The following is a 26,171-nucleotide window of genomic DNA, read 5'->3' as shown; positions in this document are numbered from 1 at the left end:
CTCTTATGTTACCGGCTGAGGTTACTGCTGCTGCTGTTCACTGATATGTGGATCTACTGACAACTTTTCTTTTGATTGTTTTGGTGGTTTTTTTACATGAGCATGTTAAGCACCGCGAGCAACAAATGTGTCACCGTTTCAAAGTGTCTCTTTCTGAGCTAAATTAGCAGTTTTTTGGTTAGCCGAACAGTGCCGTAGCATTAGCAACCTCACGACACTGTATTGATATTTCCACTCGGAGGATGCAACAAAGAAAAGCTCCTAAAAGCATTGTTTTCCACCATGACCGAAAGACCCAACAAAGACAAACTCAAGCGAAGTTTATCATTGTCCAAGAGCAAGAAGAAAGGCGATGTTAAAACTGGGGTTTCTTCCAGCACAGCTCCCATCACCTCGTTCTTCAGCAGCCCGCAGCCGTCTAAACTGGCCTGTCCTCTGTGTGGCCAGTTGATACCCAGATTCAGGATTAATGAGCACATTGATTTGCAATGTCAGAACTTTGAGAGAGGAGACAGCAGTGCCGCCTCAGCAAGTAATAGTGTTGTGCCAAGCATCCAGTTGTCACCAAGAAGGAATCCCCCAAAGACCCCGGAGCTGGCTCCAGAGAAAGAAGAAGAGGTCAAAGAAAGCCAGACCAGTCCTTATTTCAAAAAGAATAACTTTCAGCAGGTGCCACGGGAGATAAGAAGTAAGACTGTAGTTAGAACAATTGACCTGGGAAGTCTGTCCTCTAAGTTATCTAGGAAATGTCATAAGATACCTGAGAAGACACAGACTGAAGATAAACATGCACCAACTTATCCTGACAAAGAGGAAGATCCTTCGGAGGCCCTTAGCAGCTCACAGAAAGAAAATTTTATTGTTGAAGCTTTAGAAGACAAAAGAGACTGTATAGCAACCATTGACCTGACAACAACCAGTCCTGAGACCCCAGCAGCAAATCTATCATGTTTAGAAAAAGCATCTCAACCAGAGACCGTCCGAAAACTATTTACTCCAAAGTTGCTCTCTTCTTCCAACAAACTAACAAAGAGAAAAAAAGAAACAACTTCCACTGGTAGGTTGTCCAATTTCAATAAAAAAGCTAAATACGAGGGAAGCAGCAGAAAGACAGAAACAATCTCGTCAAGTGAAGGTACAGCAGAGACGACTGATATAGACCAGTATAAAACTGAGACGCCCTCCACCACTACTTGTGACCCCCTTTTTAGTTCAGAAGAAACGTATAAGAAAAATGCTGCATCGATCAATAGTGATTTGCCGGCAGAGTCTGGTGCTGAGAAAACCAACAGCGACCAGGCAGTTGAGAGCTCTCCTCCACAACGACTACCCTACTACCTCCGTAATTTCCAGACCGTCCTACAGGCCGTACTGGAGAATGAAGACGACAGAGAACTGTTCAACCAGGAAGATATGTCACTCATACATGCATTTGAGAAGCTCTCGGGTATGCTGAAATATCACCCAGTCATTGTAATTTTAAAAATCTTTAAAAGCCTTGTTAATTTCATGTGTTTTCCTTCTCATAGTCATGGGGCAGAAGCTGTATGTGAGACTGTTTCAGAGGAAACTGAAGTGGCTCCAAGTTAATAAACTGGATTATGGAGAGATATGCAGTGATTTGGGACCAGTTGCTCAAGAGCTGGTTCAGGGTGGTTTTCTACAGTCAGGTGATTGATTGTACATATTTTTCATTATTTCTTTGCCATAATTGGTGTAAATACAGTTAATTATGATTAAGTTGGTTACCACTCTTACACTTTACACCTCCTGAAATGTAACTGTTGTTCTGTTGAGGTAGTGCGGATGGTAGGGAGGGTGTCTAAACACCAGATCACCCCAAATATTTAGATTTTCTCGTTCTATCTTGTTGTTAATGCCCACCCATGGAAATGTTCTCTTCATTTCAAAGAGAGTGACCTTCAGGACCTTGGAGAGGCTCTGGATCTCCTGCCGGCCCCTGAACTCAAAGCTCTGGCTAAGACCTTCCATCTGGGCAGTTCTGGGACACAGAAACAGCAGCTAGTGGACGGGCTTCTTCGTCTGAGCAAGCAGAAGTCCCTCTTCTCTCTGAACTCTGCTCAAAGCAACATTGGGGCTGTCATCCTCAAAAGGTGCAACGAGCTTCTACATTTTCTCATTAACAGCGTTTATATTGCTGTGACTGATCTCACCCCTCTCCTCTCTGACCTTAAAGGGCGAAGCAGCTTGCAGGTTCCTGTGTGCGTCTGCGTCGTGGTCCGCGGGCTGTCTTCTCTCGCATCCTTCTACTCTTCTCTTTGACGGACACTATGGATGAGGAGGAGATGGCAGCTGGTGGACAGAGCCAGCTTTACACCATCCTGCTGGTCAACTCAGGACGTCTGGCTTTCCCAGACTACACAGTGCAGCGTGCAGCAAAGGTGTTTCAGGACAGAGAGGACCTCATCAGGTGAGATGTTTGCAAATTGAATTTATTGTATTTTATTTCAGCAGGATAGGCAAGATTAAATACTCATGGCTCCATAATTCATGCCAGATATGAAGCATCCATGCGAGCCCTGCAAGAAGTGGCCTCAGCTATGCAGACAGGCCATTGGGACGAGGCCCTGGAGCTTTACACGGCTGCCAAAAATGCCTGGCAGGAGTTGAGGCAAAATCATGACCTCAGGTGAGGACCTCATCAATCTATTTATTTGTTTCTGCCTAAAACACAGACACAGAGTCCCTGGTGGTAGTTTAATGTTAACATTATCACTGTGTTGGGTAGTCACCAGGAAGAGTTGCCAGTGTTCCTGCGCAGTTTCACAACAGGATGGGCCTACACTCGTATCTTATCCAGAGGAGTGGAGATCTTACAGAGGCTACGTCAATATGAGGTTTGCTGGCGTTATCCACTTACACACTTGCACATATTTAAGTATGTTTGAAGTGAGTTGTAATCTTATGTCATATTTTTAAATTGTTCTTTTTTTTGTTGTTGTTGCAGGAAGCAGTTGAGGAGCTGCGGTCCTTATTATTGCAGTCTGTTTACTGTCCTGACAGCCGAGGGCGATGGTGGGACAGACTGGCGTTAAACCTTCACCAGCACCTCAAAAAACCTGAGCAAGTCAGTACCTGTATCTGTAGTTCCATTCACCTCTTTGATACATTTTCATTATTCATTTCTTTCTGTAACACTTTGCTCAATAATAGCCATTGTGTTTTTAATTTGTTTGACTGTGGTCTTTTCCTGTCGCTCCTAGGCTATTTGTGCTATCAAAGACGGGCTGTTAGACCCTCTGGTGCGAACAGGACATAAGCTATCCCTCCATCAGAGAGCTGTAAGGATGAGAGAGTCTGCTAGCTGCAAGAAGTACCGTCTACAACTCAAAGACCTGCCCACTATCCAAGTCCAAGATGTCAGACATGTGAGTTGTGCGCAATGTGTCAGTATGTGGATGTATTTAAAGTAAAAGATGTATTATTTTCATGTTTGGGCTTTTATCTGCAGGTGACCATCCGAGGACAGCTGTTTCCTCATGAAGGCGGCATGGGGAAATCTCGGTTTCTAATTCCAGCAAACGGAGAAGGGGAAGATAGTGCTAATGCTACTGTAATATGCTCTGTGGAAGAGCTCTCTTTAGCACATTACCACCAACAAGGTTTTGATCAAGGTAACTTTTCTTCTCCTTTTAAAAATATTTTGGTATCTCCTGATCACCAGAACAATAAACTGTCATTATTTTAACGTAACAGGGATCCATGGAGAGGGCTCAACATTTTCTACGTTGTTTGCACTTCTGTTATGGGACATCATTTTTATGGAGGGTATTCCAGATGTTTTCCGAAATCCGTACCAGGTATGATAAGCTCAGTACACTGTAAGTATTGAGGGATATCAGTGCATCTAGGCAAGTTTAACTTATCTTCCTTTCCCCTCACAGACATGTCCACTGGACCTTTACACTGACAGTTTCTATGAGAACAGAGAGGAGGCAATCGATAGCCGTGTACAGTTACTGAGTGAAGCGTCTGTGGAGACGCTGCATAGCATGTTGGAGGATGTCTGGATCTCCCAGGAGGGTAAAGTGTGTTCATTGGCCAACTGGGAGCGTTTCTCCTCTCTTCAACAGGCTCAGGTATTTACTGTCATTCTTAAAAATGTAATGTAATGTTTTTTCTCATATTACGTCTAGATACACTGTGACAGGTAATGCAAATTAAGCCTAGATGTGCTATGATAAATAACTAGGACTAGATGTTTTGTCATTGTACATGTGTTATTGTTGGTACTATCTTAAACATGTTTTGCATTAATATTTGCAGTCTCTTGTTTCATGCCTGGGTGGAGCCTTCTTAGGAGGAATAATAGCACGGATGGCAAAAGACTACAGGCACTGCCGTGGAGGTTTGCCTGACCTAGTGGTGTGGAACACCTCCAACAACAGCTACAAGGTGAGATCAAATCACATCATGGTTATTAATTTTTGTTTTATTTTCCTGCATTCAGACACTCTTTGGTGTCTGATTCCTTCAAGTCTGATGACCTGGGACGTCTTGTTTTTTTAGCTGGTGGAGGTGAAGGGGCCCAATGACCGGCTGTCCCAGAAGCAACAGATCTGGCTGGATGAGCTGCAGAAACTGGGGGCTGATGTGGAGGTGTGTCACGTGGTGGCTACTGGAGCCAGAGGAGCTCGTCTGGAATAAACAGAGACATAGAAGAACTGACTGATAAGACTGTAACACTAATGAATCAGAGTGTGGTAAAACATAATGGAAACATCAGCTGAAAGATTCTCAGAAGAAATTATTTGTGTGCTTTTTCTGATTCTGGACATCTGGAGACTAGATGTTCTTGTGGCCATCCAGCTTCTACATAGTGGTGTAAATCTTGATCTTAAAAACTGCATTTGTCTTCCATGAGTCACAAATTGAATCCTATTTTGTTACAGGGAATGTTTTGGAAAACGCTGTGCCTTGTGATATTTAGCATTATTTATTATCAGGGAAACCACTGCTTCCAACAAGAAGAGGTGAATTATGAGATGAAGATCATCACTGAGAGCTGCCAGGATCAGAAATAGCTTTCTTACAGATAATACGAGCTGATGCATGACAGGAAATGAATCCAACAACCACACAAAACTGATTGTGTTTCCTTTTCTTTTGCAACAATATATTCCCAGGGTCTTTGGTTGCCAAGCAACGAAAACTCACATTTAGTTGGCTGCTTATGAATTGTATGACAGCTCTATGGGTTTGTTATGCAAGTAATTACTGTTATGTCTATAAATATGCAGTTTTGCTATTACTTTACTAGAGGCAACTCAACTGGAAAAAAATAGAAATAAAACAATAGGGCTGCACTTAATGATTGTTTTCGTTATTGAGTAACCTGATCTTCATTTTCTCCACCAACTGATTCATCATTTGGTCTCATAAAATCTCAGAAAATAGAGCAAAATGCTCATCATTATTTCCCACAGCCCAAAATGACATTATCACATTGCTTGTTTGGTCCGACAAACAGTTCAAAACCCAAAGTTTTCAGATTACTACAACAAAAAATCACATACGACAAAGAAAAGCAGCAAATCCTCACAATTTAGAAACTGGAATTCCAATGATTAATTGATTATATATAAAAAAAAAAAAGGTTTGCAATAAATTGACTAATCAATAAATAAATAATTCCAGCTCTATAAGAGTGAAGATTTGCCACTGAACCTTATCGATTGTATGTGGAATGGTGTGGACACTGAAATATTAAAAGACAGCTTTGGTATTATTATTTTCCTGTTTTTGCATGTGACTGTAATGGTGGGAAACGTGTATTACATGACACCTAGGCAAGGATGTATCCATGCACCCAGGCATGGTGACTCCTGAGTCTAATAATGTATGCAGGCCTGGATCATGGACGCATTTGGGGGAAGGGATGCCGAGCTTCCCTGCGTCTGACGTCACGACGCTGGAGAGAGAGGAGGCGATGAGAGGAAGCTGCAATAAACACACAGGGCGTCTGCGCCTATCTAAGTAGGACAATAAAGTGAAAACGGCATCAATGCTCTAATAATGGATTTGTCAGATATGCTTCTTCTTAAAGTTTTCCTCTTTGTGTACTTACTTAACTACACCCAAGGTGAGTGAGGCATTTTCAGAGTAAAACCTTTAACTTACACGTTGTGTTGAATCCATGGAGCAGCGGCTGTGAGGAGCAGAAAGGCTGGTAGCCTGCTAGCTAACATCAGGGATCAGCAGGGCCTGCTTGTTATGAAGAGGACTGCACCCTTTTTGCCGTATTACTTCTCGCTTATAAATTGCACATAGCGAAAAGGCTGACTGTGATTTATGTAGTGGATTGAAATAAGCCGATATTGCTGAGTTATCTCTGCGTGTTGTCACCGTTTTTATTGTCAGGTTTGGGTCGGTTTTGTTGTTATCGTGCGAATAGCGCCGACAGCCATTGTTATGAGAAGATGGAGATGCCGACCGTTTTAACGGACCGTTAGCTTTGTGCTAACTAACCGTTTAGCCGCTAATGTTAACAATTTTGTTAAAATAATAAGTTTAGTCACTGACATAGTGTTAGCTGCGACAGTGTTAACAATTAATGCGACAGAAGTTGTCAGGTTTGCTGGCATTTAAAAAAAAATCAGTGCAGTCTGTGGTCAATGCTGGTGTTATATGCTATTCTCTAATATGATATACCGCTAGCCGCAGTAACTTTGAATGAGATATATTTTTAAAATAGCTTAAAGATCCCCTCCAGACATGTTTTAAGATGCATGTAAAAAACACAACTTTGAATAGTAATTTGTCTGATATGGTTTTTCCACAAAAAAGTTAAATTATCTTGTTAAAATCTTGAAATGACATGTACGCCTTTTCCCTGAATAAAAATTCAGAATCAAGAAATATGTAAATATATTTAATCTCAGAAGTTTAACTGCTGGACACAAAATGTCTCCTACTTTACTGTTGAGTCCATTTTTCAGTTTATGTGCTCTGCAGGCTTCAAGTTTCCACATCACACTTGTTTAAGTTGACTATCGGACCAGAATTGGCTTCTAAACTATTTGTGATGTCTCAGATCATGCTCCTAGGTCTGCCCCTCTGAAATTGGATTTTCACTGAGCACAGAGAAACTTCACACTTTCAGTAGATGAATGTGAAAAACAGCCTTCTGGTTTCAAACTCTACACATACATCATTTTGCACAGTGAAGCTCAAACATCCAACTGAAGGAAGAAGAAGCAAAACACATTTTTGAGTGGAGGAGGGCTTAAAAAATGGTGTTAATGCTTTTAAGTGTATAATTTTTGGAAGCAAAGTTACCTCTCTGCAAAATGCTGTAATGTACTTGTGTTGCAGTGACTGTGGCGTCATACGCTTGCTATAAATGTCGTTACTGAGGTTTTAAACCTTGTATCAGAAAAATGAAATTATCAGCTAATGTTACATATGAGTTAAAGCAAGCCTAATTCTAAAGATAAAAAAAACGATTGATCAAAACTCATCAAACTGTAAAAATCACTCACAAACTTTTTCAGGCAATCTAACAGGGAATTCCTGCTGCCAAAACTAACATATAAAGAAACGTGGCAGTGCTTTACCAAGTAAATAGAAAGTTCTATGTATTTTCTTTTTAAATTGTAATGATTTTGGTTGGTCACAGAAATGTAGTTACCATGTGTTTGCTGAATGTTGAGTGTCTTACTTGTTGTGGCCATACCATTTGGTAAATGAAGGTATTTCAGAGTAGTCATGGCTTTCACTTCTCATAGTCACCTCAATGAAAAATTCAATGTTAACACTTAAATATTTCATAATGCACATGAGCGCAGAACTAGCTGGAGCCTGGTCTACTTACCCATCTTTGTTTCATAGTTACACTGAAAACTGTAATTTATGGCTCACTAGACAGGCATAATTACCTGTCAGAGAGAGCTAATTACATACTGCATTTACTGAAAATACTTTCTTTTGGTTTATACGTTGTGGGGCAATAATATGATCTTTCAGATGCTCCGTGAAATGTCTCAACACAGTAATTTTGTTAAGGCCGTTTAAGCCCTTCACAGAGTTTGTTTTCTGTGTTTCCTTGAGTTCGTGCGACTGCTTTTGAGTGTGAAGCTCTCGGTGAAAAGGGTGGAAGTGCTCGAGAATCTTTTTCCTTCGTGCCCACCACCCACTCTTCTGGTAGCAAAATAATTATGCTGTGACGCTGGCGGCTGTTGTTTAGCACAGCTCCAAAACCGGCATCATTTGACTTAAATAGATTTATCTGAATTTTAAAACACTGAACATACTGGGCTGCTGTCATTTTCCAACATTATAATCCTTCCTGACATCTACCGTATATGCCTGATAATCCGACTATTTGGCACTTAAATTCTCCCAACATGTAACAAGCGTCAGTTTTTCACTCTAAAGCACAGATGCAATACTGCCAACCTAAAGGCTCACATCAGAGTATCAGTTGCTCAAAATATATCGCTTTAAATATAAAACAAATGTTTCAGTTTATCTGCCTGCTGCTCTGAATAGTTGGTGCGGCAGACAAACTGTGAAGGCTGATACAAACCTAAGAATCTGGATGTTTGGGAAATGTACATTTTGTCTTTTATATGTATATGTTGCACACACACACACACACAATGCATACATATACAACCTAGATCTTATTACAAGAAGATTGTATCCACACACCTGGGATGACTATGTTGTCATTTGCTTTGAATCATACGGATATGCATTTCATAAGGTTTTATATGACTTGTATTTTTCATGTGTTTCATAATAATCTCGCTCCCTCTGTTCTTTTGTCACAGGACACTATAGAAACCCCCTGAATAAGTACATTCGTCACTATGAGGGTCTGTCTTACGACACAGAGCTTATTCACAGCAACCATCAGAGGGCCAAGAGGGCACTCTCTCATGAAGACAAGTTTCTTCATTTAGATTTTCACGCCCATGGAAGGTTAGTCAACTTCTACAGATATAGATGAAGTCTTTCTGTCTGTATAATGTCTCTCCATCTATCTCTCTCTTTTTATTTATTTGTTTATTTGCAAATCTCATCCCATATGCCTACATTGCTTATGATTAAACTAGGTCTGCAACTAACAGTTATTTTCATTATTGACTAATCTGTTAATTATTTTCTCGAGTAGTCGTTTGATCTATAAAATGTCATAAAATGGTGAAAAATGTCAATCACTGTTTCCCAAAGCCCAAGGTGATGTCCTCAAATGTTGTTTTGTCCTGATTAATCATCTGCAACCCAAAAAATGAGAAGAAGAAGACGAGAGTTTTCTATCCTAGAAGACTAAAGAAACCAGAAAATATTCACATATAAGCATCTGGATTTTTAGTTGCTGGTTAATTTTCTGTCGATCAGCTAATCGTTCCAGCTCTAGATTAAAGGCGGAGGTCAGCTATAGCAGAGATGTGCGGTGTGATTGAAAGTTGTTTGCATTTAATCCTATTTTATGAAATCATGGAGCCGGTGAGACGATTCTGTTCCTTCTGCTTTCTGTGTATTTTCCATGCTCTCCTTTTGGTTGCGTGGGTTTGTTCTGATTTCCTGCCGCAATCTGAACGCACGCAGGTCAGAAGAAGAAGAAGAAGCTGTGAATGTGTTTGTCTGTGTGTTAGTTCTCCTTTCAATGGGTTGGGTGCAATGTGTGTCTGTACACATGATACCTGGGCTGGAGCCCCCTCAAGGTATATAAGACAGATGGATGTAAATAGACCTAGTTATGGTTCTTAAACCAGTATTTGAAGAGGTGGTGTGGTTTGATTGAAAGTGTCTGCACTCTCCATGACAAAGTCAAGACCATCTGGCTGGGATCTTGGCAAAGGCTGTTTAACGTCCTGCCTGTAGCGGGGCCTGCTGTTCCCCAAACTCCGATGCTGCTTAATAGGCAGGAGAACGATAAGAGCTGTACAAACAAACACATGGAAGGAAGATGTCTGTTTCTTTGAAAAGCAAGAGATGTATCAGCTTCTTTTCCCTTTGAATTCATGACAAAGCTCAGGCACACAACTCTCCTTCTTGACACTCAATTTGCAGCACACCACCCACCCTCCCTTTGACTGATTTGAACAAAATGTCTAAATATGTCTGAAATATTCAATATCTTACCGCTTGCTGGTTTTGTGCTCTCAGAAAGAATTTTAATGTACCTTACACCCCCGCCCCCTGAGGTGAAGTAATAACAGAAAACAACACAATAGGTATTGAGCATGTACAGAAGCAGATTTGTGTACCAACACGTCAAGTTTGAACATATTTTCAGATCAAAATTTCCCAAGACCTCTGTGTCCCTGCAGTTAATTCAGCCGCCGTGCACTGACCTACAGAACAGTAAAGTGCACACAGAACAAGCGTACAATAGGAGCACTGTGTAGGTGTTACGTGAGACCCGAGGTTTACTGTAACATCATTGTTTCCCTGCCATATGTTTGATCACCAAAAAACAGCAAGATGTCCTAATTTTGTATTCCCCTCTTTTACAACATAAAGACTGCAGTTTCGCTTCTGCAACAGAAAACAGCTCAGATGTTTTCCCCCTGCCAAACCGTACCCTTGCTTTCACCCTTTTTTCTCCTTTCATTTGCATTTTCCCTTTTCCTCAAAGGCCGGGTGAATATTGCTTACCTCCCAAAGTGAGGCCAAATTCAGATCCACGCCCAAATCCACAGGCACACACTCTGTGACATGAATAATATCAGAAGACAGTTTTGGGGCATCATGAAAAGATATTTCTTGCAATATAGAAAATGTTGTCCCGTGCTGTAACTAGAATTGCAACAATTAATTGACAGAAAATTAATCTGTAACCGTTTTGATAACTGATTAATCATTTTAGTCATTTTTCAAATGAAAATGCCAAAGATTCTCTGGTTCCAGCCTCTCAAATATGAAGATTTGCTGCTTTCATGTGTTATGGTAAATTGACTGCATTTATATAGCACTTTTCTAGTCTTCCGACCACTCAAAGCACTTTGCATATATGACAGGAAATATATATAACAGGAAACTGAAATGGGTTTCGGACTGTTTGTTGGACAAAACAAGACATTTTAAAACATCTCCTTGAAGCAGTTGGAATTAATCGAGAAAATAATCAGCAGATGAATCGATAATGAAAATAATCATTAGTTGCGGTCCTAGTTGTAAACCTGTGTCATCACATTCAAATGTCTTTTGTTTTTGTATCAACTATAGTTTCATTTCTTTGATTTCAGGCATTTTAATTTACGAATGAAGAGAGATACCACCTTGTTCTCCCAAGATTTGAAGGTGGACGTCTCAGGAGAAGAAATTCCATTTGATACCTCTCATATCTACACTGGAGAAATCTACGGTGAGATGGTCCTTCTTACATGAATGTACTTGTTTTTATTAGAAAGCAGTGATGCGGTTCAAGACATTTGTCAAAGTGTTGTTGATCATGTTTTTTCTGAAACACGAATACCTGGGTTTGTGTGAATCCTGTGATACCAATACCTCTAATTTGGGATTCCCAGGTGAGAAAGGCACCCTGACTCATGGCTCCATTGTGGATGGTAAGTTTGAGGGCTTCATTCAGAGCTACCAAGGCACCTACTATGTGGAGCCCGCTGAGAGATACCTGGAGGGCAAAGACGTGCCCTTCCACTCTGTCATCTACCATGAAGACGACATACGTGAGTCCCTAGAAACTTCAGCTACACAAATACTTTGACAGGCCATTTTCTTGTAATCACTGAGTATGTGTAATTGGATGCGTACATATGTAAATGTGTGATCGGGGAAAGTGCAAGGTTAGGCCAGCTGAGCTGATGGAGGCAGACTAGTGTGATCGCCCCCCCAAGGAGCAGAGATACCCGGGGTGCTCATTAGCTGAGTAACACAATCTTTCTCCCAGGCTACTGGCTCATTTAAGCAGCCTTTACAACATCGGTACTGATAGTGAGCACTGAGCACACTTAACTACACCGGCACCTCCTAATTTCAAATCATCTGTGTACATATACAGTAGTATGTGGCTAAGGGGTAAATTAAACAGAAATGCGAGAGGAATCGCTAATGAGAGCGGCAGGAAAGTAACCGCTCACACAGCAAAGCTAGGCTCAAGTGGCGTGTAAGTACATCCATTAGCTGATCATGAATAGCGCCAGAAATAGAGTGACTCAGGGGGTTAAGTAGCTAACATTGTCTCCCATAATCCTAACAGTGTTGTGTCTGCCTCTCTCACACAGACTACCCGCACAAGTACGGCCCAGAGGGAGGCTGTGCTGATAGCTCGGTGTTTGAAAGGATGAAGAAGTACCAAGCCAGTGCCGTAGAGGAGCCACCCAAGGTGAACATCACCACACACCACAGTAAACCCTCTCAGTGTCAAGTAAAGGGATGACACGGTTTTTGTGGACACTTTCTACCACCAGGGTCAAAGAAAGGCCAATAATTTTTTTTATATATATGTTTTTATTGTCAATTAATCTCATGTGCAGAGCCAAACGAACAATGAACTTACAAATATTGTGTGTGTGTGTGTGTATCCAAAGCCTGATACATCTTATTCCTCTGGGCTGTAGACCTCCACTGTCCAAAAGCTATTAAAAACACATCAATGAGTCACATCGTCGCACTGGATGACATGTTCCTTTGCCCCAAAGATTACAGTCGCATTAGTTTGTTTAGAAACGGCTTCAAAGACCAATAACAACGATCATGTTTTCAGTCTCCATAGAGAAGTTTCTTGTGCGGCTGACGCCACCACACATGCACAGGAACAGACCTTGGCTAGCTTGTTGTGCTACGTATAACAACCACTTGACTTTTTCTACATTGTAAAATTCTCAAAAAACTCCAATACAAAGTCAAGAGGTTGTGATATGTAGCACAATATGTTCCTGGTTGTGTGCAGTTTGACGTTACATTTACTGGTGAGAATAATTCACCATAGCTCATTAAATTGATTTCTGTGTAATTAATTTTATATTTCATACTTGTAAGCCTTTTTTTCTGAATAATCATGTAAAGTTTAATACAATATAAGTAGACTAGCAATGACATTATATTTTGAACTACTTTTTCTAAAAGCTGCGTTCATCCAACCTGCTGTGGGTGTGAATTCACATAAAAAGGAAGTAGATTGTTGGAAGATATGACATAATGTAATTTCTTAATAGATTGCAAAATTACACGTGGGAAGTTTAACGTCATAAATTTTCATTTTTTACTGGTCCCATAGATTTCAAAAGACTTTGACACAAGAGACTGAAGAGAACATTCGTCTGGTTAAACATGAGAAAATGAAACCGCCCCTTTTTAATGTGATGTTTAGTGTGGCTGTATCTTTGTGACATATACAGCGCATATTCCCCAGCTGAAGTGCAGTTCATGAACATACTGCAGCTGAAAAACCACAGCCCTAAAAATACCAGACATTATTTATTTAGCCACTGTTTGGTTTAAAATGCTATGTATATGTTTTATTTAACTGCCTATTTCGTCCTCTCCATCTCCTGCACCGCTCACACCAGGAGCTCCATACTGAGGCTGACTTTAATGAGCCCGTGCTGCTGAGGAGGAAGAGGATGGCCCAGGTAGAGAAAAACACCTGCCAGCTGTTCATTCAGACTGACCACCTCTTCTACAAGTACTACAAGACCAGAGAGGCTGTCATAGCTCAGGTAATACACATTTATCATGATTTCACTTGACATGTAAGCAACAGTAGTGCTGTTAGAAATAAATGTAAGAACTTGTCTGGTGATGTAGATGCAGAGGCTCATTTTTAACAAAGACTAAGGCTAATTAGTGACATAATAACGCTTGTTATTCAGTGCAAACAGTGAGTCATAACCCTTAAAATAGACACGACTTTACAAAATCACTTTAAATGTAGTTGTTCACAGTAATGCCTTGTTTTTTTTTCCCATGCAAGTATTGTTCTTGAGGAAATATTGTAAATATACAAAATAAGTGACAGTTCCACACCTCGTCATAAAGTATTAATGAAGTAAATCAGCATAATAAAGCCTGAATACTTTATTGCTGACTTGTTAGTAATATTAACTGGTTATTAGATAACTGACTGATTATGAACACAGTACAGAGAAACCAGCTGAATCACAGTTGTCACAAATGTCTGATGGTGTCATAAGCAAAAAAAAAAAACAAAACTCACTATTTACGTCTCTATTCTACATGTATATGTTACATTTAGTACTGTCAGACAGGATTGTTGCATATGGACTGAATCTGTTTATGGGAAAGTTTTGTCATTTTGTCGTTAAAACTGTACCTTCAAACTTGCAGTTGAAACTTTTTCATGTAACGTGGTGTGTATCGTACTCTTTCAGATCTCCAGCCATGTCAAAGCGATCGATGCTATCTATCAGGGCACAGACTTCATGGGCATCCGCAACATCAGCTTCATGGTGAAAAGGATCAGGGTGAGTCTTGTGTTGATTTTTTTTAGGTTGTACAAATGTTAGATTTAGTCATCGTCCTCCCTCTGAACTCATCACCGTCCTCCTGTGTAGATAAACACCACCAGTGATGAGAGGGACAGGTCCAACCCGTTCCGCTTCGCCAACATCGGCGTGGAGAAGTTCCTGGAGCTGAACTCAGAGCAGAACCACGATGACTACTGCTTGGCCTACGTTTTCACCGACAGAGACTTTGATGACGGGGTGTTGGGTTTGGCCTGGGTTGGAGCCCCCTCAGGTACTAAAAGCTAAACAGTCGACCTAAAGCAAGATATGAGTAGATTCCAAACAAACAATCCTTTAACGAGGATGCAGCACAGCAAATTCTGTGTGCAAGTACATTATAATTATACATATCAGTCCTGGTTGAATATGAGGTTGTATGTTTTTTGTTGTTATTTTTAATATCACAATACTTGATATCAGTTTGAGCTTTTAAAATATATTAAACCAGTCGGTCAGTGTTTACATCCTAGAAAAGCATCCATCATTTATGAGTTATTGTGACTCAACAGAGCGACAACAAGAAAGTGTCAGCGGTACTTGTGATCGCAACTTGCGTCTGATTCAGAATGTCATGAGAACCAACTGCAGCTTCAAACATCAACTCAGCAAAATATGAAGATGTGTTTTCGCTTTAAATGATTCCCAAAGGTTTTCATTATGGTCCTGTTACTGATGTGGTGAAGTGAAAATATATCTAAGATGTTTCCTGCGTTTCATTCTGACTTTGGTATTTGAAGTGAATATTTTGCTTTGTTGAAATACCTCATTTATAGTGTGCAGGTGCGTGTCTCCTCCTCGTGATAGAATTTTAAATATGTTTTGCAGTAAGACATTAGACATTAATTGAAAACTTGTCATGATATTAATCATATTTCCCTTCCTTCATGAGTATAAACCTTCCATGTTTTGAAGCTGCGGTTTGTTCCAACTTGTGCTTGTCATTCGCAGGGAGCTCCGGGGGAATCTGTGAAAAAAGCAAGCTGTACTCAGACGGAAAAAAGAAGTCTCTCAACACTGGTATAATCACTGTACAGAACTACGCCTCCCACGTACCTCCAAAAGTCTCCCATATCACTTTTGCACATGAAGTAGGCCACAACTTCGGCTCCCCAGTGAGTAACTTAGATGTGCCACGTTTATGCGCGGTGAGAAGGAATTTATTAGGCTCGTACACTTTGTCCCTTCCTCTTCTTTTAATCTGTGTTTTTCTTTTTTTTTTCCTTTGTTTCTGTCTTGCTCTCAGCATGACTCTGGATCTGAGTGCACCCCAGGTGAATCCAAGAGTCAAGACAAGAAGGAGAAGGGCAATTATATCATGTATGCAAGAGCCACATCAGGAGACAAGCTCAACAATAATAAGTTTTCCATCTGCAGCGTGCGAAACATCAGCCAGGTGTTGGAGAAAAAGAGAAGCAACTGTTTTGTCGGTATGTGTTACTGTCAGTGTTAACCGTCCTCGCTGAGCTTCATGTCAGACAATTCAAACCACAATGTTCTACTGATTCTGCTGTCTTCATACTGATGAGTGTGGGTGATTTTAACCTCAGCGCCCTAATTAGAGAGTTTATTTGGCTAGCTAGAAATGCACCAACTTTTTGGCCGGGGCTATCTTTGAAAAGCGGTATTGGCTTGAGTCCAGTACTATTTTTACTGACTGTATTTGGCAGAAAGTGGAATTGTGGGTTGTGATCTCCAAGTGTGCCACTTAATGCAGCTGGCAAAGCAGCAGAATAATAAAACACCTTTTTTAGAAGTCTCTTAATTAACCAAATTGTTGGTATGTCTAAAAAGCAGTTGTTTGAAGTCTTATGCATATCAGTCTTTGCTGATATGAGTAGGAAAATATCAGCTAGTGTCGGCTTCACTTGCACCGATTTTGTAATTTTTCCACCAACAAACTGATGAGTGTTTATTTAATGTTTCTACTTGCTTTGTTTCCTCAGTCATTGTAATGACTCATTCTTATGAGCCATATCTGTTCAGTTTGATTTTGTATTGAGACAGTTTTCTTATTAATGTCTGGTTTAATCCTCTTTATCCTGATGTACATATAATCATCATATGAAAAAAAAAAAAGTTCTAGCTTTAGAGGAACGAGCGCAATGTTTATGTTACGAGTACATTTGCTTCCCCAAACAGAGTCTGGTCAGCCCATCTGTGGTAACGGCCTGGTGGAGCCAGGAGAGGAGTGTGACTGTGGCTACAGCGATCAGTGCAGGGACCAGTGCTGCTATGACGCCAACCAGCATGATAGCAAGAAGTGCAAATTAAAGCCCAACAAAGTCTGCAGGTAGATTTGATATTTTTCAGTCTGTGTTCGCTTGTCCGTTTGTGTTTTGTTTTTTTTCCATCTGGTAAATTTTTTTTGTGGTAATTCTTGACTCATACACATCTCTTTCCCTCCCAAGTCCCAGTCAGGGTCCTTGCTGCACCGCTGAGTGCACTCACAAGGGTCGTAATGAGAAGTGCAGAGAGGAGTCAGAGTGCGCTCATCAGGGCATGTGTAACGGAGTCAGCGCCCAGTGTCCCACATCCGAGCCAAAGGCCAATTTCACCGCCTGCCACGGAGAGACTCAAGTCTGCCTCAACGGGGTGAGCGACTGAAGACTTCACACCTGGAAGAACTGGTTGTTATAGCAACTTTATATTCATACCAGTCAGTTTCTGATCTCGTCCTGTCCTCACGATCCTCCCCCGCAGGGCTGCTCTGGCTCCATCTGTGAGAAGTATGGGCTTGAGGCGTGCACCTGTGCCAGCCAAGAAGGCAAGGATGAGACTGAGCTCTGCCACGTATGCTGCATGGAGAAGAGTGAGTCATCTACCTTTTTTTTTCTTCCCAACTTGTTATCTCTGTTTTTAGAGGAAAAAAAAAAAAAAAACGCCTGACATTTTGTTTTAGTCATTTGAATTGTGTTGACTGATCGTGACTCATCTCTACAGTGAATCCCAACACGTGCAGCAGTACAGGGTCGGAGCGTCTGGCTCGTTTCTTCAATAAGAAAGTGACTACGCTGCCAGCCGGCTCACCTTGCAATGACTTCAAGGGCTACTGCGACGTGTTCATGAAGTGCCGTCTGGTGGATGCAGACGGACCTCTTGCCAGACTGAAGAAGGCCATCTTCAACCCAGAGCTGTATGAGAACATTGCCGAGTGGATTGTGGTATGTATCTTGATCCTGGTTGGACGGGGTTTTTGTTATGGAGGTGTGTTTTTTGTATTGATTGTGCTTGATTTGTGCTTTTTTTTTTTTTTTTTTTTCAGGCCCATTGGTGGGCGGTGTTATTGATGGGTATCGCTCTCATCATGCTCATGGCTGGTTTCATTAAGATCTGCAGCGTACATACACCGAGCAGTAACCCCAAACTCCCCCCTCCAAAACCACTTCCAGGTGAGTCCAGAGATTTACAAAGACAGCTAATCAAACCCTTTTTATACATGTATCTATGTATATTGTTTGGAAATTTAGCTGACAAACCATGTACATGTGGTTTTGTTTACATGTTTATAGTTCGGGTACCACTTTCTGTACCATTTTTTATTTTGTTGTTTGCAGCTTTATTGTATTGAAGGTTTCTGATATCGTGACCATCCCCCAAATATCTAATATTCTGGTTATTTCATCTATTAAGCCACATTCAAGAGAAAAGACATTTTTCAAAGATGTTTAAATGCCGCAATAAATAGAAATATTTAGTAGAAATCAAGGTATATGAACCAGGTTCTGACATGACAGCAGCCTTAATCGGTCAGATTGTTAATGTAATGTTATAAGCTCCAGTTCTTACATTTATAATTACAAGCAACCTTAAGTGAGGATTATTACAGTCATAATGTTTCCTGAGAGCAGTAAGAGGCTTCAACATCCAGCTTTGAAATTTAAGATTTTAATTTACCCCAAACAATGCTCCTAAAGAAACTGAATTTGATGTGTTTGCACAGGTTAAAAGGCTGTTTTGCAACCAAAATGAAGTGGATTTTATCAACACAGTGTGTTTTAACTTTTTATCCGTTGTGTGCGATTGTTAACAACATCATGATTGATTTTCTTCAATAGTATTTTCCTCCCACAAGATCACCTCCGACTCTCGAACTCTTCCATTTGTTGTTATTGCCACTAAATGAAAAGACCTTGAGTCTTGCACTTTGCGAATTCAGTAACATTTCTTCCAGTCTAAATGTAATTTTGTGCACCACCCATCTTACAACCTGTCTTTTAACAAGCTCAAACTCATGTCCTTCCTCCCGACAGGCACTTTGAAGAGGCGGCGAGCACAGCAGCACGCTAGCTCCCAGGTGCAGCACCAGTCTCAGCACCCGCACTCCCACCAGCACGGCCACGGAGGCCACGGCGGGCACGGTGGGCACGGCGGGCACGGCGGCCAACGGCAACCCCAGAGGCAACCTCAGCGGCAGGCGCAGCCCCAGAGGCACCACCGTCAGCCCAGAGAGAACTATCAGATGGGCCAGATGAGACGCTGAGACCCTGCAACACCCCGCCTCCCTCTTCCCCCCCTCCCCCAATGCCTTGGCTCCTCCTTGTGCCTACAGTGGGAAAACAAAAGCATCACTCCATCCAAAGAAAAGCCTGACATGGTTGTTAGTCATCATCATATCCTCCATCTACAGACAAAAACAGACACGTGAAAAAGAGAAAACACTATCTAGCAACTCGATTGGCTCTTTGTGGAGTGGACTCAAACATCAGCCATTTCCAATGCAGTGCGATCTAGCATCTTTTTCCACCATTTTTTTTTTTTTTTTGTCATTTCTAAGGAGTGCCAAGGAGTTAAGGAATCATGTGTAGCTTTAGTACATTCTGTGATGTGTTTTTTTTTTTTGTTTGTTTTTGTTTTTGTTTCTATTGCAACGTCTTCATGAGTGACACACCCGTGGCTGCTGGTGAATTGTTCTGTGCTTTTCTTTCGCCATTCTAGCCGGGGAATGAGAGACACTCAGCGGGGAATTTGCGGCACTTTTGTGATTTACACATGTCAAAAACGGCAAAAGACACAGGCTCCGGTCTCTCGTGCAGACAGTCTTCTGCATGTGACTGTACATATTTAGTGTATCATAAGTGAAAACAAACTATTTCTTCTACTGTAAATGTGTAATTCTTCACTTTTTTTCTTTGATTTTTTTGGTTAGTGCTCTCAGGACTCTTAACACATAAATGAAGGAATGATGGTTGTGATGAGTTCCTTGGACGTTGCCGTTCTGAGGATTTGATGCCATTAAGTCCTCTGCGCAGTCGTCCAATCAGGTGGATCTCTTTCACTTTCGTTAGATTGCTAGAATTTGAACAAGGTCACCATATCCCACTTTTTAGGCCTTCTCTGTTCAAGGTCCCTTTTTTCATCTTTTTTTTTTTTTTTTAATTTTATTGTCTTGCTAACATGTTTTGGTTGTGTTGTGTAACAAGCTAGATAAAGTATAGCGTCGTCGGAACAGAAAGGGAAGATCTCCTGGCTTGATACGACCTTTTTATTGTCTTCACCGATTTGTTTTTTTTTTTTGTTTTTTTTGATAATGAAGAATGAATAACCACTAACCGAAGCTGATGATGATTCTACCTGTTCAAGTATGAAGACAAGGGAAAGTGAAGGCTGCTGTGGCGTAGTTTAGAAGTGAGAGTGTATCATGTTACAAAGTTAGTTTAAGTGTGGAAATAAATTTTAAAAATGACTCCAGTGTGGATGTACAAAAAAAAAAAAAAGATTAAATAATTCTATTACTCTTCAGATAGCGAATCTAAGAACTTTTGTGGGCATGCAGACACATTTATTAAATGTGACTATTAATTGACCAAGGTCTGTAATATTTGTATGTCGCTCAACACTATTTACTTTGACAGCTATTAATGTTTAGTCTTAAAACAAATGGAAGGATCAGCAGTATTTTCACACTGTTCACTAACACTCTCCGTACTGTGTTCACTAGTTTCACAGGAGACAAACAGCTGTTTGATTTTTTTTTTTGATTTTTTTTTTTTTTCTTCCTAAAATCTCACCTACAGTTTTTGCTCCTGGTCACATTTCATCATGGACTGAATCCCCTTAAGAGCTCATGAGTTCAGACCTCAGTGTGAGTTTACATCAGCGTGCCATTAAAACTTTATAAAGCTGATATTTGTTCACAGGTTTTATAGAATACAGGAAGCACCTGTAAGGTTTCCAGATGGACGAAATGAAGGAGATGTGATTGTTTTTTTGTTTTGTTTTGTTTGACCTCAGGTGTTTTTCTTCCTTCCCTCACTACAGCAGAGAGTGAGGGACTTTTTTGGAAAATGATAACGTGATAACACTGAGAGAAGATGTGTATTATGCAAAATCCCATGATTTCACCTAAAAAAACAAAAAAAAAAGAAAAAAAAATGTGTTGGCAAGTGGGTGAAAAGTGTGACATTAACAATAAAGCACAGGATTTTGCGTTATATATTGTGTAGTTGTATTGAAAGTTGTTTTTTTTTTTTTTGTGCTCTGACTTTATTTTATCCTGGCTTTGTTTTTGTTTTTTTTTTTGTTGTTTTTTTTTTTAAATGCATGCAATACTAATCACGACTAATATCTTACAAAACTGTCCTGATGGTTAAAAACAATCACACATGTGCTCTGGAGGGGACCATGAAAAAAAAAAATGTGTCTCACAGCTAACAATTAATTCACGCGGCAGATGAATTAGGCAGGTCGACGGTTGCTATAACTTCTCATGTCTGTACAAAGCGGAACTCTTTTTAAATTTCATCTTCTAGGCTGGATCTCGCCTGCGAAGCCTGGAGACTTTACATGTAAACTTGTACAGTACTTCGAAAAATTTGCATTTCATTTGAAAAATGAAAATTACATTTTGATACATCTGTTCATTTTTTTGTATTCTAATTCCAGAGTAAGTTGTTCAAAGATGTTCATATGTGACAAACTTTCCTCTCTTCTAAGTTATTTATGTTCTTATATGTGCTAGTTGAACTGGAGTTTGCTTATGATACTTTTTTCTCCACCATCATCAATGGTAAAAACAATTCAGTGTGATGGAGTTAATGTTACATTCTCATTTTTGTCTTCGTTATCCTGTGGCATGGTTTGGGTAGAAGAGCAGAAGAATAATGCCTGTAAATTTTACTTTCTTTTTAATTTCATAGTCTTGGTAAAAGTTTTTAGATAAACGTGCACTGAAATGTCCCAATTGAGTTGAAATGTTGTAGGTGATGTAGGCCGAAAGAACACAAGATTAAAAAGTAATACTACTGTCTGATTTTAATGTTCACTGTGTTTTATACAGTATCGGAAATTTTTGTTCACTTTGAACATTTTTACTAAAAAAAAAAAAAATTTCAAATTGTATTGTGCAAAGAGATGTAATTTTTGGAGTACTTGAAATGCATTAATTAAAAGACTCGTTCAAAATAAAATAGACCCCTGTTTACTGTCTGTCATGTGTGCTCGCTTCTGCTTTTTCTGCTCATTTTTAGTCACCGGGGTGTCGTACAAATGGTGAAGCCGGCGATTTAACGCCTGAAGATCAGAGAACTGTTCAGCCTGCGAAAAGTCGTCTGTGGCTCTGAAGGAGCTTTGTCAAATCTGAGAAAATACCCCCGAAGATGTCGTTAAGGTTATCTCGGATTGTGTTTGAGATTTAAAACGTCTAACAGAGATCCTGCATTAGAGACATGGGCTGTTGAGTTTGACAGACATGGGCGATTTAAGTGCCTTTAGGTGCATTGTGGGAAGTGTAGGATCCTGTTTAATTTGTTTGGAGCTTGACCTCTGCTACGACCTGAGAGTAAAGTAACCTCGACGTCTGCTGCATCGATTGTGACTGTTCTTTTTTTTGTTCTGTTTCTGTAATATATCACTGCTTCAACAAACAAAGGCTTATTGGAGCTGCAAGAACTGAAATTCAGTGTAAAAAAATAAATAGGAAAAGCACCCACACACTCAAATCTGTACAATATTGATTTATTGAGGCAAGTGAGACCTTCTCCAACCATCAACATAGCCAATATCTATAAATTTTAAAGCGTTTTTTTTGACTAATAACTTGCCTCGTGAATTAATTTTCCATGGATCAGCATGTGTCGATGTCTTTCTGTACTCTTTATTATTTTTTTTATTTTTTTTATTTTATTTTCACCAACTTCATGAAAGTGTAATTCTGATTCATTCGATTGACCTCACACTAATAAGTCTAACAACTTGTTTTGGTTGCATAATACAGTATGTTTGGAGTCTAAAGATCTTTTTTACAAGATGATTAATCATGACACCACATGTTAATATTAAGGATTGCACAGTTCATGGTTTATATCATCTTGTTTTTTTCATCCTGTAAGGTTAAGAAAGAGGATCTGAGGATAAACAGTATAACACGCAGATGAACTGATTGAGCAATAAGAAAAAGGAATGAGAAAAATCTGATGTTTGCTTCCTTTCTGAAACTTTCTCAGATTTATCACGTACTGTGGTGAAATCAACTCAACTCAGTGGTGCTAAGATCCTATGAACTTTGTTGACTCTGTTAAATGCAGTAGGGGGTCATCCGCAGCAGAGGGAGCAGCTGCTGTGGGTTAAGTGTTGGGACCAGATGCCAGTGAGTCACCAACATCAGCACCACAGAGCCACAGCAGGCCTCTCATCTCTGTTTCCATCGGAAAAGCATTTCAGCAATCATGACTTTAACTTCAAATGTTGTGTAGTCTCAGTAATATTAATTTGAGTAAAAATTTACAGAAGAAAAGCACCTTTATTTCCCTCAATCACATGACAGCTTCCCTTGTGTTATCGATGACTTTTTCCTCATGAGTGTGTTTGATGATGTAACAACCACAGGGGGAAGTCTATGTCAGATCCTGGAGCGCAGGCATTTGCACATGCAGTGGAATGTGGCCCTCTATCGATTTTCAATGCGGATCCTCAGCTGCAGTCGCTGGTTGTGACATGAACGAGCAGTCACCCACAACAGGAGTTTAGGTTCAATATTTTCTGGATAGCGCAGGCGGCGAGTTGTTTTTCAGTTTACATTTGTTATCAATGATACTGTCGCCCATTTTTCTCACACTTCTCTCCATACTGATGCCACCCTGTGCCTGGAAACAATGTGCTGCTCAATATCACACATTCACACTGTCAGCTCTGTGCAAGGAGCCGACGTCACAGCTGATAAGCAAGCAGCACCTTTTGTCTCTCCTCACAGTGACAAAGCATGATTGTAAAAGTGGCACGGGCCTGTTGAGTGTCACCCAGACTCAACAAAGAATGGAAATACTCTGGCAGCAAAGAAATACCTCCCAGTTCCAGTGTCCAATATCAAATGATGACTAGTGGATTTTCAACACTCCTCCTTTCAGTCTGAGTAGATGTAGTTTTGTAGATTCAGTTTGTGTTATGAAAACTTTAGCTCCATATTTTCCTCATGGAAGAAAGACGTTGCTGTTATGTGCTGCTATTTGGAGGAAAATCTCATCTACTGCTATCAAAACTCTTATTTTATTCAAACACAGTTTGAGTTCACAGATCCGAATCTAAATGATTGGATATGTAGAACAGCTGACTTGGAGAAACGGCACATATTGAACTTATTTGATGTGTCCATGTGATTTCACAGAAAGAAGGAGAAATGCATTTTTATACGCCCAGTTCTCAGAGGACTGTTCCAGATGAATGTTAAGCAGTCTGTCAGTGCTTCTTCTTCAAAGCTGGCTGAATCAGCACAGTAACGTTGTCATGCGTCGTTCAGCGGCTGCTGTAGGTGAGAGACAGTAAAGGGAGAATCACATGTACCTGCACATGTGTTGTTATTGAGCAGCCGCTCAGTCTGTACAAAGTGATTTTCCTCTGTATGCTGTCCTGCACTGTATACATGACAAACTGACACAAACTATAATGTGATCTCTACTTTGACCCTCAGGCTGGTGTCAGATGAACCGCACCACAGTTCATCCGACACTGGGACTCTGTTGCTGTTTCCTACTTCATGCTGGCTCAGCAGATGGAGATCGTCTGGTCCGCTGGTGTCACTGACCCTCGCTCTGTTTCTGAAACTTGGTTGGCATGAATGTTTAAGCGAGGATTCATGTTGTCTGCCTGGAACTTCTTCTCATGGAGTTTCATGTGTCTCTGAAGGTATCTCAGAGCCTTTGTTGAGTTTACCTGCAGCCACAGGCACATGCTGACCCAAAGCCTGTGGGGGGAAGTTACTAAGTACATTTTTTAGGGGGGTACTTGTACTCTGCTTGACTATTTACATTTTATGTATCACTTTACTTCCACTTTACTACATTTCAGTGGGAAATATTGTCCTTTTTACTCCACTTCCTGTATCTGACAGCTATAGTTAGTAGTTACTTTGCAGATTAAAGGGGAACTCCACTGGTTTTACACATCAAAGTCTGATTACAGGTATTTGAGAGTACTACTGTATATGTAAAAAAGTTGTATAAAGCCTTTCTGGCTCCAGAAGGAGCTGCACAAAGTCTGGTAAATCATTTGGGGTTGAAGACTACAAGTTTTAAAAATGCAGAAAGTCTGGAGGTGTGGAGTTTGAAAGAAGTGAGGTTACTGTAGCCCGCTCCTCAAAGCAACAGTAGCTGCCATGGATGTATCACTAGCATGACACACATAAATCTGTACAGTCAAGTGAGTCATGTTGCATTGTTGGTAATGTTGGTGCCGGGTTTTAACAAGGAAGAAGAATGTGTGGAACAAAAAAGACGATATCTCTGATTCTGCTGCATCGATTTTGATCCTTTTCTTTTTCAAACTGTCCATCATGAGTCTGACTGTGTTAAAGGAGACCAAAGCTGAACTGGTGTCGTACTCTTTTAAGATTTTATGCACAAGAAGTGTCTTGGTGGCTTAGGGGCTGAGGTAAAAACCATGAACCGCAGCATCCCCAGTTCACGTCCAGCTGGGGCCCTTTGTTGCATGTCATTCACCATCTCTCTCCTCCCTCATTTCCTGTCATCTCAGCTAGTTATTAAAGACATAAAATGCCTCCAAAAAAGATTTTATACACTAAACATATAATCACCCTCTAAAATGTAAAGATTTGTCAAAGACTAAACTACCCAACAGTATGTAAAGTAGTTCAAATTTCCTCCACCAATGATCAACTACAACAGTAAAATACTAGTTACATATTAATACATTTGTAATAATTATCTGATAATGTAATACCTATAATAATATAACACACTGAATGGGATTATTTTGCTAAGTAAGAACTTTTACTGAGATACATTTGGCTGACAACAAGTAGGTACTTTTACTTTAGTACATTTTGAATGCGGGACTTATTTGTGCACTATGGTATTAATACGTTAAGGATCTGAACACTTCTTCCACAGGACGACAGGAAGGCTCTCTTATACTAACAATAGGTTAACTTATTAATTAACCATGTGTAAGCAGATTCCTTTGACATCCTCGACTGAGTGGAGTAACCTCCTGAGGTTTCTGGTAGAGTTTAAAGTCCTGTGTATCTCAGATCATTGTTGATATGTAGAGGAACATTAACTAGAGTGATAAGCTCGTATATGACACTTTAAGGCATAATCATACTTTGCAATCCAAACAGCTAAACACAAATAATCCATCTCTTCTGTCAGTCGCAGTCCAACTATTGTTGAATGTGTTAAATCTGAGACAATAAATGTACTCGTCTGTTGGTGAGGTTAACTGAAGAGATTCATGTCTGCTGTTACTGTCTTCTCTCGCTTT

General features: G+C 40.3%; 2 protein-coding genes across 2 annotated transcripts; both read left to right on the top strand.

Moving 5' to 3' along the window:
* On the top strand, window positions 1-5,332 carry fan1 (FANCD2 and FANCI associated nuclease 1). Its single transcript, XM_067590052.1, has 13 exons — window positions 1-1,447; window positions 1,530-1,670; window positions 1,913-2,114; window positions 2,198-2,431; window positions 2,519-2,650; window positions 2,750-2,858; window positions 2,969-3,088; window positions 3,225-3,389; window positions 3,473-3,635; window positions 3,718-3,821; window positions 3,906-4,100; window positions 4,288-4,416; window positions 4,531-5,332. Exons 1-13 carry the CDS (start codon window positions 283-285, stop codon window positions 4,666-4,668), a joined length of 2,997 nt encoding a protein of 998 aa, XP_067446153.1. The 5' UTR covers window positions 1-282; the 3' UTR covers window positions 4,669-5,332.
* Window positions 5,333-5,924: 592 nt separating this feature from the next.
* Window positions 5,925-21,884, top strand: LOC137183189 (disintegrin and metalloproteinase domain-containing protein 10-like). The gene is made up of 16 exons (XM_067590054.1): window positions 5,925-6,103; window positions 8,796-8,946; window positions 11,220-11,338; window positions 11,502-11,660; window positions 12,216-12,316; window positions 13,503-13,652; window positions 14,325-14,417; window positions 14,508-14,691; window positions 15,408-15,571; window positions 15,703-15,886; window positions 16,599-16,749; window positions 16,868-17,051; window positions 17,160-17,268; window positions 17,400-17,620; window positions 17,722-17,848; window positions 18,710-21,884. Exons 1-16 carry the CDS (start codon window positions 6,037-6,039, stop codon window positions 18,937-18,939), a joined length of 2,394 nt encoding a protein of 797 aa, XP_067446155.1. The 5' UTR covers window positions 5,925-6,036; the 3' UTR covers window positions 18,940-21,884.
* The last annotated feature ends 4,287 nt before the right edge of the window (window positions 21,885-26,171 follow it).

This window comes from Thunnus thynnus, chromosome 5 (assembly GCF_963924715.1).
Source record: "Thunnus thynnus chromosome 5, fThuThy2.1, whole genome shotgun sequence".
NCBI lineage: Eukaryota > Metazoa > Chordata > Actinopteri > Scombriformes > Scombridae > Thunnus > Thunnus thynnus.
Note: the sequence above shows the minus strand (reverse complement) of the source record. Positions and strands in the feature narration are given on the sequence as shown.

Bases quoted from the DNA above. Each gene is read 5' to 3' on its own strand.
- LOC137183189 (XM_067590054.1), top strand. From the start codon at position 6,037: ATGGATTTGTCAGATATGCTTCTTCTTAAAGTTTTCCTCTTTGTGTAC. The intron at 15,572-15,702 runs GTGAGTAACTTA...TCTTGCTCTCAG, and splicing joins GCCACAACTTCGGCTCCCCA to CATGACTCTGGATCTGAGTG. The intron at 17,269-17,399 runs GTGAGTCATCTA...TCATCTCTACAG, and splicing joins CGTATGCTGCATGGAGAAGA to TGAATCCCAACACGTGCAGC.
- fan1 (XM_067590052.1), top strand. From the start codon at position 283: ATGACCGAAAGACCCAACAAAGACAAACTCAAGCGAAGTTTATCATTG. The intron at 1,448-1,529 runs GTATGCTGAAAT...TCCTTCTCATAG, and splicing joins TGCATTTGAGAAGCTCTCGG to TCATGGGGCAGAAGCTGTAT. The intron at 3,822-3,905 runs GTATGATAAGCT...TTCCCCTCACAG, and splicing joins TTTTCCGAAATCCGTACCAG to ACATGTCCACTGGACCTTTA.